This window comes from Lepidochelys kempii, chromosome 7, assembly GCF_965140265.1.
Source record: "Lepidochelys kempii isolate rLepKem1 chromosome 7, rLepKem1.hap2, whole genome shotgun sequence".
NCBI classification, from domain to species: domain Eukaryota; kingdom Metazoa; phylum Chordata; order Testudines; family Cheloniidae; genus Lepidochelys; species Lepidochelys kempii.
The window spans coordinates 73,598,322-73,611,533 of NC_133262.1; the positions used below are offsets into that span (position 1 = coordinate 73,598,322).

A 13,212-nucleotide genomic window follows, 5' to 3' on the forward strand; every position below is an offset into this window, starting at 1 on the left:
AGAGTTCAGAGTGTCACGCGCAAGCCCAGCCCTGGCTCCTTATACAGGAGTCAGGCAGGCTCAGCCTGGCAGGATCCAAGTGTGGAGAGGCTTAGGGTGCGGGGATCCAGGTATGGAGTGAGAGGGTTCTGTGTGGGGTAATCTGGGTGCAGGCAGCATAGTGGCGGTTCTGGGTGTATGGGGGATCTGGATGCACAGGGGCTTATGGGGGGGGGGGTTCCTCAGTGCAAGGGGAATAGCACTTGGCAGGGGGGTCCAGTGAAGGTGGCTGGGGCTCAGCAGGGGGAGTCTGGATATCTGGGGCTCATTGGAGGGCTCTGGGTGCTGGGGGAGTGGTGTGTGGTGGAGTGGGAGTACGGGGGGCTCATCAGAGTGGTTCAGGTGCAGGGACTCCGCAGTGGTTTACCTCTCTACCGGCTGCAGTAGGTGTGCAAAACGACATGCCCGCACTGCTGGGAAGGGGCGTGTGACCGCTTTCGCAGCTTCCCTTTGCTTCCTTGTTAGAAGTCATTTTTCTGCGGGGAAGCAAAGAAATCTGCAGGAAACATGAATTCTGCGTGCGTACAATGGTGCAGAATTCCCCCCCAGGAGTAAACTGAAAACAAGGTCTTCTAATGGGAAGTGTTGAGCAACCTTAACCAACAGGTGGCAGAATATAGCTGTCAGTGACTATCCCATGAGTAAAAATGCTATAATACAGAACTGTCTAAATATAATTGCGGTGGCTCTCTGTCTTTCCAGTGATGTGGAAAAAATGGTCTTTGCAGCAGTTAGGATGGGATCACGGGCAGGCTCTGGTGTACCAAGGTGAGGAGCCACTTACAAGAAAACCTCTTTGGGGAATTCCTTTTAATTAATATTAGGGTGGGGGAGGCTTCATGTTGAGAGCCTGTGCTCTGAAATCTGAGGCCTATCTGAAGTTACTCTTCCTATCTGGAAAGTACAGTAGAACCTCAGACACCTCAGGAATGGAGCTTGTACATAATTCTGAAATGTTTGTAACTCTGAACTAAGCGCAACTCTGGCTCCAGCAGTTCATGCTCCAGGCCAGGTTCCAGAGGTAGCTAGGCAGCTTCGTTGCAGGTGGCGGCTTTCCTGGCCGGCCAAGCTTGTGCTCCTCTCCTGGCAGGGAAACGAGGGGGTGGTAGTGGAAACAGTGCATCCCCCTTCTGTTGGGGAGGGGGGTGAAAACAGTGCCTTCCCACTAGCCAGAGTGTGTGTTTAAAACAGCACCCATGGCTTACAGGAAATCTCACATTGAGTCCCTAGTTTTGTATGGCTCTGGAGGAAAGAATGCTTTTGGTTGAGGACCCCCATCTTGGAAGTTTAGTTCTGAAATTTTTTCAGTACTTATTACAAATATGTAATGTACTAATTCCTGCCTCTTTTATTAGCTACCCCTTTGTCTGCTTGTCATAAATATTTTCTTTGTTTCTAATTTACAAAATGCAAACATTTTAACTTTACACGACCATGTGGTCTAGACCTGCGGTTCTCAACCTTTAGCAACTCAAGGACCCCCATTTTGATTTAAAAATTTTCAGGGACCCTCAAGCCCCTCTGCTCAGCTCCAGGCCCCGCCCCCACTCCACCCTTTCCCCCAAAACCCCGTCCTCACCCCACCTCTTCCAACTCACTGCATCCCCCCTTCCTCAGTCACTCACTCTGCCCAACCCTCACTCACTTTCCTAGGCTGGGGCAGGCGATTGGGGTGTAGGGTGAGGACTCGGAGGGAGTTTGGCTGCAGGAGGGGGTGCAGGCTCTGGGAGGGAGTTGGGGTCGGGGTGTGGTAGAGGGTGCAGGCTCCAGCTGGAATGTGCTTATCTTGGGTGGCTCCTGGAAGCCACTGGCACATCTCTCTGGCAGCAGCTCCTAAGCGGAAGGATCAGGGGGTCTCCATGCTCCCGCAGCTCCCATTGGCTGCAGTTCTTGGCCAATGGGAGCTGCAGAGTCGGCACTGGGGCGGGGACAGTGTGCAGAGATTTTGTGCCCCCCAGGAGCTGCAGGGGCATGTTTCTGGGAGTGGCACGGAGCCAGGGCAGGTAGGGAGCCTACCTTAACCCGACTGGACTTACGGTGCCTAAAGATCTCCCGGTTTGGCTTCAGTAGCCTCCGGGAGATATAGGGAGGGGGAGGAGTTGTTCAGTGAGGCCTGTGAACCCCTTGGAGTCCCTCAGGGATTCCCAGGGGTCCACAGACCCCAGTTTGAGAAATGCTGGTCTAGACCATCTAGGTAAGGACTAGGAGGTTTTCTATCATTGATCAATTCAAACACTTAAAAATGAAGTTCTCAAGCAACTTAAAGTTGAAGTAAGGTTGAGCAGATATACTACTTTTCTTCTTGGAAAAACACCTTGAAAAATTCAGCTTTGGAAAACCTGTAAAACCAAAGTTAAGGTTTCACTTAAAACAACCCTTCCGTCCCCACAGAAGAACCAGAAGCTTTGACCCACTTATATGCTAAGAGCATCAGAATTCATCAGTGACTTGAGAATTAACAACAAATCTTTCTAGAAAATACCTTCTTCTTAATCTTATACTGCAAGTATCATTGAAATCAGAGAGAAATGATAAATTTCTTTTTAAGTTGACAGTATTTTACAAAGGATGTATGAAGGGAAAGACAAGCTGAAGACGAGTGGTTGGAAGCAGTGTATGAAGATATAAGGTGGACCCTGCCTTTACTACATCTGTGTTCGTCATTGGAAACCCTGAAGTCCAAAGAGAGCTCCACATACATCAAACTATAGATTTCTTATATCTTTCATTTGAGCAGATTTAATACTAATCTTTTAAGGAAAGTCCAGTTGACCTGAATTTTTTACAAGAGTATTTTAAAAGTTTGATTTTTATTCTATGAATATCTTGGATTTTTAATAGGAATTCAAGTGGGTTTAGTTTAATCACAATCTAGGCTACTTTAGTCTTATGGCACTGTGGTTAGTTAACACTATTGCACAGTTCAGACCTCTTTTCAACTAGGTGACCTTTATCATAGTCTAAATCCAAAATATGGAGCAGTGCACCATAAATAGTAGATTAATTCAAAAGTAGAAAATGTACAAAGGTTTTAATACTGTTGTTTTGTTCCTCTTCTGTGCCGTGTTGTCTCATTTCCTCTTGCTCCTTGCAATATGCCCCCCTCTTGCTTGCAGCTGCCCAGATTTACTCCTTTGTCCCCACCCTTGTTAATGCTCATCATCCCCTTTGAAGCAAAACCTTGCCATGCCCACAATTTTGTTCCAGCATCTTCATCAGCTCCTTAGGTTAATTTTATGTTAAAGTAACCAGGAGTGAGAAGCTGGCTGAATACTGATTTTTATAGTGCGATCACAGTTTTCTCACGGTGACTGAAAGAACACTGCAAATCTTCAGAAAACAAGGGTTTCAGTAAAATATGGACCTGCTCCGGAAGCTTTCAAATGTATAGTTCTGGGGCATAGAGTGCATCCTGTTCATATGTCCAGTACTACTCTAGGCAACTCATGTTTCAGCTTCACAGACTGTAAAATGGAGAGAATACATTTCTCAGAGGAGTGTAGAAACAAAATTATGAATGTTCTTCTATAGAACTTGAAATCTAAAGGCATTTAATATACTAAGTATCGCTTCTATCAGAATTTGAATTAACTGCAGTTATGTGTATGCTATTGTATTATAAAGTGAAAGCTTGTATTTGATCAAACTGGGAGGAGGAGGGGAAATAGTATATTAGGAAGATTATGGCCACAGGTGCCCTACTATAATTATAACTTGGCAGTTCTTTAACCAAAAGTAACTTTCTTTCTTCTCCCACTTCATTACAATATCACTTAAAGGCTACAGCCACGATTGGAGCCTCATTTTGCTCGGCTTTACCATACATAGAGCTTGTCCACACTTCAGAGAGCATGTATCATAAACAAGATGTTAACTAATACAAAATTTGTCACACCTCAACATTCAGTGTAGACAAAGACTGTTTGTGTGTGTTTTGAATAGTGTCATCTGGTCAGTGTTAAGTCTAGGACCCAACATATCTTCTCATGTATTTTAAATTCTCTTCAAGATACATAGAGGTGAATTCCTATAATCAAAGTTTAAACTTCTGAAGAACAAATTATGAATCTTCTCTTGTTTATCTTCATGGAGTTGGATGAAGGTGGTTTTTTGTAACATTGTTAGAAACTCCTCTAGGATTGTTCCCTTTCTCTACTCTTAATCCCTTATTTATCTTCATAAGATAGTTCAGTGGTATATGGACAGAAACATGTTCATGTGCAAAACTAAGTTGATTCGACAGTAGAACCTCTGGTACGAACACCTCTGGAATGGAGCTTGTTCTTAACTCTGAACAAAACATGATGGTGTTTCTTTCAAAAGTTTACAACTGAACATTGACTTAATACAGCTTTGAAACTTTAATATGCAGAAGAAAAATGCTGCTTTCCTTTTGTTTATTTATTTTTTAGCAGTTTGTTTAATATAGCACTGTACTGTATTTTCCTTTTTTGTCTCTGCTGCTCCCTGATTATGTACTTCCGGTTCCAAATGAGGTGTGTTGTTGACTCGTCAGTTCATAACTCTGGTGTTTGTAATTCTGAGGTTCTACTGTAAATGAAATTCTGTTTCTAATGTTTGAGTTTAGTTTAATTTAAAATAGTGAGATTGAGCATTCATCGTTAACTGTGTTTAACTTGATTTATTACTGATTTTCCTTTTTTTCTTTAGGTTGTAGAAATGGTTGAGTAGTTACAAAGAGGATTTTTAAACATTGTTTTAATTACAAGAGCCTTAGGCAGAGAGCTAACCTTGAAGTTGGCAAAATTATTCTATTAGGAAACTGCTCATTAGATCAGTGTCATGGGGAAAGGATTTTGCTGCAGAAAAACGGAAAAGTTTGTATATATGTATGTTTAAGTTCTGAAATATATTTTAAATCTTAAGTTTGCTTTAAATTCTTACAAATCAATTTTTGGATAATTTCATTGAGACTATTACTTTTTTTATGTGCCAGTGAGCATTGAGAATTCTCTCTGTTGAACTGAGACAAGTCTGATTTAAGGTAGTATTGGAGTTGATGGTTATAACATGGCTCTATTTGTATTACTTATATTAATTTCCCTCTTTTTTTTGTAGATAAAATACAGAATTTTAGTGACGATAATAAGAACAGTCACTTCATCTACAAGAATGCCGAAGACAGTAGTGAAACCAATGCTGAAACCACAGACATTTCTGGGTACAACATAGAAACCAAGGACTTTCTTGACTCTTGGGACTCCCGTATTGGGAAAAGCTCAGACTCTCTATCAGAAATATCTCAGACTAAGGGGCCATTAAGAACTCATTTGTATGAATGGGAGGATGAAGTTGAAGACTCCACAACTGGAGAGTATATGTTAGATTTTGATAGTGAACATTTCTCAGAAATTAAGAACAAGGATGAAGAGTTTGATAAAGAAGATATGGAAAATCCAAAGGAAGCCATTAGTGAAGAACTTGTGCAAACTGTTCTTAGGCCAAGCAACTGCAGGACATATTGTAGATCCAACAAGGCAAAACAGGGGACAACAAATTTTGATAAGCTAATGGATGGCAGTAGTCAGTCTTTATCCAAAGCAAATAATGAATCAAATAATGATGGTGTGAACCCAGCAAGAAAAGCTGTTTTGAGTAGTGGGACCAGTTTTAGAGGGACAGTTGGGCGTACTAGAGACTACACTGTTCTCCATCCATCTTGCTTGTCAGTTTGTAATGTTACTATACAGGATACAATGGAACGTATTGACGAATTCACTACAGCAGCTCCTACTGACTTGGGAGAGGCTGGACGTCTAAGAAAGAAAGCAGACATTGCTACTACCAAGACTACAACTAGGTTTCGACCTAGCAATACAAAATCCAAAAAGGATGTCAAACTGGAGTTTTTTGGGTTTGAAGACCATGATGAGGGTGGGGGAGATGAAGGAGGCTCTAAAAGCTCTGGACGCTCCAATTATAAAATTAAATACTTTGGGTTTGATGACTTGAGTGAAAGTGAGGATGATGAAGATGACTGGCAGTTAGCAGAAAGGAAATCTAACAAAAAACGAAATAGAACAGCACCATCTTCCTCATTTCAGTCCAGTTCTGATGGCAATGAGAATTTTTCCCAGGACACCCAGTTGAGCACTAATGCAGGTAAGCAATATTCTTCTGGATTTGATAAGATTTCAAGGCTTAAGTCTACTTAATTTTTAATTGTTGTAACCTAATTATGATATCCTTAAGATTCTTAATCTCTTGAATTACCTGATTCAGCTGCAAGTTATTGGACTCGAGGCAAAATGTTCTGGGTAAAATTCTGTGGCCTGTGCTACACAGGAGGTCCATTTAAATGGTCACTACTGGACTTAAAATTTATGAATCTAGGTTCAAATTTTGAGCTCCGAACCAAAAAACTTGAATTTTCTTGTTCTTTCCTCCTACCAGACTCATGCTACATTGAGAAATAAGGGAGGGAGACTTGAGGGAGTAGTAAGGGAAGGTCCTTAGTATCAACAGCTTGTTTTTTTCATGTTTGAGCAATCTGTTCAGATCATCCTACTGGAGATCAAAGGGCTCATGCTTCTGTTCCCAGTTTCTGTGCCTGAGCTGGTATCTCCCTTTTCCCCACATACAAAAAAAAAATAGTTTCATTGTTTGTGTTATGATTTGGAGAGCACTCCCTGGTGTCGGTCATTTTTTGAAAACCAGGCTGTCTCTGTGATAGTCTATGGCCTCATCTGATGAACAAGCTTAAATTCGTCAAGCTTAAAGTTTTTTGCTGATAGGTTGAAAAATTCCAAAGACATGGACAATCAGATGCACCCTTACTGTTTAGACAGCCCTCAGAAAAGGAGGACTCATCCACAGAATATAATCAAGGGATGTTATTTCATCTCTCTTAAAAATAGACTTTGACAGAATGAGAAGCACAGTTGAGATCTGACATGTTTCAGAAAGCTTGGCATCCGGCAGACCCTAAGACATTTATATGCATTTTCCAGAACTCAGAGCAGTTAGCCTTTTCCTTCCTGAATCTTCAGGGTCATAATCTCCTAGAGATGTCAAACATTTTAGCAAATGTGGGTGGGAGTGGAGTGTCTTTCACCTCCAACCCACAGAAGGAGACAACATAAGATCCCAGAACCCTTGGAATTTCACAAGAATTTGGTTTAGTTTTTCCTTCAAGCACTAAATATGAACTGCACTGCTTAGCACTATCATCTTATAAAGATATTAACTCTAATGCCTAGTGTTACTTTGTGAGCTTTAGCACTTCCATTACTGATCATTTTAGTAGAGAGAAGCAGATGGGAGTGAATCCCAGTGGGACATGGGAACTGAATATTGTTACAGGGAATGAAATGCAGAGGGAAGAATATAAGGGAGATAAACAGGAAGGTGAAAGAGGAAGAAAGATAGGACCACTGGTGTTTCTGCCCTAAAGGTGAACATATTTTGCCACTGATAAAGAATAAGGTACTGGGGGAAAATGTCCTTTTACTGCATAAAGGCTCTATTCCATCCTGTCTTGGTGCAAAACTCCCATTGGCATCAGTGAGAGTTTAAATACTACCATCAGTTCACAGCAGTGTTGAATTTATACCCAAGTTTACAGCATATTTAAAAATGGAATCTGGCTCAATACAGAACCCATGCAACACCTCTGCCATGCTCCAACTTGGTTCCTGATCTGTCTAAACATATATCCCATTGTTTTTGTAAGACGTCAAACAAAAATCTGTGGCAAATTACAGAACCCTAGAAAATATTCTTAGAATAACATTTAGGCTAAGTGGAAATGCACTATTCCTTTCAATTTATTCTGAATGTTGACAGATGGGAAGAAAAAAGCTTACATTCAGTCAAACAAATTTAAAGGTTTCTAAAATTCCTCCTACCTTAAATCAGATTTCCAGTGTACAAAAGACTATAAGCAGGCCATATTATTCCAAAAAGGATTCAAAGTGAATCAGAAAGTTCCCTGAATCAAGTCCCTTCCAGATGTTACTCTTGTTCACCTGTGTACCTGAAGAATTGGTCCACCTAAGGGCAAAAACACAAAAAGGGATAAAAATCTTCCAGGCTCCAAATTCTTGTCTTTTCCATAGCAACATTTTCCAAACCCTGAGGCACTCCACAGTTGCTCTAAGCCTGGAATCTTGTATCTGTGCTTTCACTCCCAAATAAGAATTCCCTTGTGTCCAGGTCTTCAGTTGCAGCCCAAAATAGTCTGATTAAAAGGCAGTCTAACATCAGGATGGAGAAAAACTTTTTCACTCCTGTCATAAATATAAAGGGAAGGGTAACCACCTTTCTGTATACAGTGCTATAAAATCCCTCCTGGCTAGAGGCAACATCCTGTTACCTGTAAAGGGTTAAGAAGCTCAGCTAACCTGGCTGGCACCTGACCCAAAGGACCAATAAGGGGACAAGATACTTTCAAATCGTAGGGGGAGGGGGGAGAAAGGCTTTTGTTTGTGCTCGTTGTTTGTTCTCTCTTGGGACTGAGGGGGGCCAGACAGAAATCCATCTTCTCCAACCCATCCTAATCCAAGTCTCCAGTATTGCAACCAGTATAGGTAAACCAGGCAAGGCGGATTAGTTTCTTTTGTTTTATGTGAATGTTCCCTGTGTTAAGAGGGAGGTTTATTCCTGTTTTCTGTCACTTTAAGGTTTTGCCCAGAGAGGGAGCCTCTGTGTTATGAATCTAAATACCCTGTAAAGTATTTTCCATCCTGATTTTGCAGAGGTGATTCTTTTGCCTTTTCTTTAATTACAATTCTTCCTTAAGAACCTGATGGATTTTTTCATTGTTCTTAAGATCCAAGGGTTTGGGTCTGTGTTCACCTGTACAAATTGGTGAGGATGATTATCAAGCCTTCCCCAGGAAGGGGGGTGTAGGGCTTGGGGGGATATTTTGGGGAAAGAAGTCTCCAAGTGATCTCTTTCCGTGTTCTTTGTTTAAAATCCTTGGTGGTGGCAGCATACTGTTCAAGGTCAAGGCAAAGTTTGTACCTTGGGGAAGCTTTTAACCGAAGCTGGTAAGAATAAGCTTAGGGGGTCTTTCATGCGGGTCCCCACATCTGTACCCTAGAGTGGGGAAGGAACCCTGACAACTCCCAACTGCAGTCCTACAAAATTGCAAAACAAAGATACTACCTGACTAACTTCCCCTACAAGAAAGTAAGCAAATTGTTTGCATCTACTAGAACCAAAACTCCACTACGTTAAAAAACAAACAAAACCCCAACAATATTTCAGTGGCCAAAGTACAACATGATTCTGTCAAGGCTGTGCACAGAAAATGCTGAATACCAGGACAGACTGGCTACACAGGTTGAAAATCAAAGGGAATGGTCTCTCAACCAAGAAGAATTTCAATTAATCACAAGGATAGGCAGGCCTTAATCAAGGAGCATTTCAGATTCTGAGATTAAGAGTAAAATGAAACTAAGTATGCTGTAGAAAACGATGAAAATGATGCCTATTCTATTCATTTTCTTCTGTCCTTCCCAAGGTCCTACAAAAGAAAAATTCTTAGGTTTTGGAAGTTCTAATCCTGCTACAGCAGTATTTTTCAATTTTTATTTTCCATATTTTGTAAGAGTTCCCCTTTATAGATCCTTTTTTCTCTTTCCCCATACTCCAGTTTCCCAATTATCTTATGAAAATTTGTCTATTGCAGTGGTCCTGCAGACCACCAAAAAAATAAGAGAAACACACTTTCACAGGATTTAGGAAGACACGCTTTTCCCCGGGACAGTTCTCCAAGGAAGTGTGAGGGAAACAGCCTATGAAAATAGACCTTACGTAACATTGAAATCATACATTATAAATATGTTTCTACGTGAGATGCTTTGAAGAAACTTCCTTCTATCAAGATGAAACTTCAGGAAATAAGCTGTTTGACCGATAGTCCAGTTCTAAATGTTACTGTAAAGTTGTAATCTTCCTCTAAAACAGGAAAATTATTGCAAATTTGTTCAATTAAAAAATAAAATTTGTTGCTTGCTGGGTGGGTGGTTGCTAAGGATTTTTTTAAATACTGACTTTTCCATAAATTGGTCACCAATCGCTTCAAGACCTTTTACCTTCAGAACATTGTCAGCTTTCTCAGAGATTGTTTCATGGCTAGGTGTTTGATATTTGGAGCTTGGGGGGGCGCGGGTGTCCAGTCTCTGGTTTATAAAACCCTGAATATTTTTAAAATTAATATCTAAGATGAGACTTTTCCTGGGTAAAGATGACCTAATTTAAATTTGATTTGGATGGTTCCAAGATAGGCATTGTGCCTGATTTGTCTGAAGACCTGGGGGAGAGGTGATGCGCTACTAAATAAACAGTTTGCAAACTATAAGAACTAAGGGCAGAGCAAAGGAAGTTTTTTGCCTTTGGTGTCAAATGACCTGCGGAAAGTCGGACATTTCTTAAACCCTAAACTTGGTCACCTTGGGAAAAGGAAGTTGAGACATCAATAAACGTGTGATATTTTTGCAGTGCACAGCTAAAATAATTCATAATGTGAGTCTGATTTGTGTAACACACTGTATACATGCACAGTTTTAGATATTGAATATAGATAGTCGGGTGTCAGAAATGTAGAGTAACTTTCAGTGGACGGATCAGAAAAAGTTTCCTTATATTTGCTGACACTGACAGGCACTAGCTTGGTGGGCTCCCCGAATACTATCAAATTAAGTCATCTTGAAGTGTGGGGTGAAAAAAATCACAAATTTCAAAATGCTCATAATGGAGCACCAATACAAAACTAATATGCTGGATTTTTGATAATTGGAGAAAGGGATCTGAAATGCAGAGCAGTCAGTTTTTCTTGCTGTTCAACTAAATGCAGTTTGAAGCTACGTTGGATCTTTAAGATGACCTAATTTGGCAGTACTTGTCTTGCTTTTGAATGTTAGATTGTGGGATTACCGAAGAAATTGACACGATTTCAGATCCATTTACTGGTTATGTAATTTCACAGAGAAGGTAAGAAGGCCTGACCATAATAAAAAGCCTTACATATCTTATCATGGAATGCTGCTGCATGAAATCCAGTGCATGCTCGGTGAGCCAGCCATAGCAGCAGCACTGCAGGCTTCATGCCCACTTTTTTGTTTCTATGACTGTAGCTATGATTTGTCACTTGTTAGGCAATTGTACAGTTTTTTAATGGCACATTAGGCACATTGATTCCCTTGGGCTACTACTAAATTTTTAGATTTTGGATTATTACCCCATAATGAAAGCATATTATATTACTGTAGGACTTTGATCTCTAGTCTAGAACTGTTTCAAATAAAATTACGTTTAAAGAAACTATTGTATGTATCAACCTAACAATTTTCAAATTGTAACAAAAAGCATCTGAAAATGTTAATGGTTTCTACAGGCATAATGAGTTCAGATACCTGTACTGTGAAAAACATGTTGCCTAGTGTTCAATATTTGTTGGTGTGTGGGTGTGGAAAAGCAAAAATAACTTTATAGAGCAACTGATCTAGCATGTACATGTATTACAGTTCTAAAATATGGGTAGCTCACTAGGAGTACACCCATGATCAGTTTTTGTTTTGTTTTTTATTTAAACATGAGTTTAATTTTGCGTTGCGTTCCTGCCTCCACTTCCCAAATAAAGTTTGTGATAACATCTGAGTAGCACCAAATCAAAGAACATGCAGACTAGTTTCCAAGCCTTTATGCTTAGGACCCTGCAACACAAATGAAAATTATTTTCTCCTGTCGACTCCATCTTGGAGAGAAGGCAGGGTCACATGAATTAATTTTGGAGATCTACAACCAAAACTTTGAGTACCAGAGGGATCTGGGCAGCAGAGACTGGATGTACTGAAAAGAGAACCCCTGGGACCACTGCCAACTGGTTCCTTTCATCTGCAAACTACTCACCTATTTCCAGCAAGGTATATATTAAGTGGGAATGCCACTAGAAATAGTTAAAAGATTCAAAAGTATATCCACTATACTTCTAATATTTACATTCCTCTCAGAAGTGAGGTATGAACATAAATTTGTACAAAGGTGAATTTAATTAAAGCAATTTTATACAAAGCTTCAGACTGATGACTAACTTATAAAGTTGCATGATCCTGAGGTGTGAGATTACTATACAGTACATACCTGTGCCAAAAAAGCTGTCAATATAAAAGGCCACTGTCAGTTTTAAGGTCTGGTGTGTGAACTCTGAGGGCTGGAAATGGTCACTCTTAATCCAGTAGTATACATTTTTGTTTCCAACCTTTACCCATTACAAGGTAATGTACTTTAAAAACATTGACTTCCATCTTGATTTACTCCATTTCTTTTCCAATATAACTTCCATTTATCTTGTGAAATATTAGATTTATAAAGAACTTAGTTCTGCTATCCTAGCAACCAGTTAAAAACAGTATAAATTCTTTCAAGATCAGTTAACCTTTTCAAGTATAGATCTTGAGCGAGTGTTTGGGTAGAAATTTGATTTCTCAAGCTATAACAAGTATAAACTAAAACCTTAACATCAGGTTTTTGGCAAATGTTTAAATGCTGCATTGTCGTCTCGAGCAATTTCAAAAAATAATTGTAAATTTGAGAATGTCATTAGCTAACCTAAAAGAAGGACTTGTGGCACCTGAGAGACTAACAAATTTATTTGAGCATAAGCTTTCGTGAGCTACAGCTCACCACTGAATGCATCCGATGAAGTGAGCTGTAGCTCACGAAAGCTTATGCTCAAATAAATTTGTTAGTCTCTAAGGTGCCACAAGTCCTCCTTTTCTTTTTGCGGATACAGGCTAACACGGCTTCTACTCTGAAACCTATCATTAACTAATCTATAATTTCAGCACCTAAAAATGTAGCAGATTAGATACAAGAACAGAATTTTGTGGAAAGTGGCTGACTGTTAGAATATCTTTTCATTATATTTACCTTTACAGATCTACTAGATTTTTCAGAGGATTCATCTGGTGTGCCTGAAGGCAATAAGAAGTCCACAAATAAACAAGGCGATAAATCTAAAGAAAATACCAGGAAGATTTTTAGTGGGCCAAAGAGGGTAAGTGGTAATACTTTCTTATTTTATTCAGCGCTGTAGAGTTGAGGCTCTTGTAGTATATATATCTCTGTTATCCCAGGGTAGTCAGTTATTTTTTGTCAATGTCCAAATTTCTTTGTCAAGGTCCAGACTCTAGAGAAAATAGCAAA

The 13,212-nt window shown here is 40.0% G+C and overlaps 1 protein-coding gene across 5 annotated transcripts in view; it reads left to right on the plus strand.

Moving 5' to 3' along the window:
- WAPL (WAPL cohesin release factor) overlaps nucleotides 1–13,212 on the plus strand; it is a 127,011-nt gene that overhangs the window by 55,011 nt on the left and 58,788 nt on the right. For all 5 annotated transcript variants that reach the window (XM_073353327.1, XM_073353329.1, XM_073353330.1 and 2 more), the window contains exons 3-4: nucleotides 5,119–6,162; nucleotides 12,945–13,063. In XM_073353327.1, the coding sequence (XP_073209428.1) occupies nucleotides 5,119–6,162; nucleotides 12,945–13,063 (1,163 nt within the window). The remainder of the gene's footprint in view (nucleotides 1–5,118; nucleotides 6,163–12,944; nucleotides 13,064–13,212) is intronic.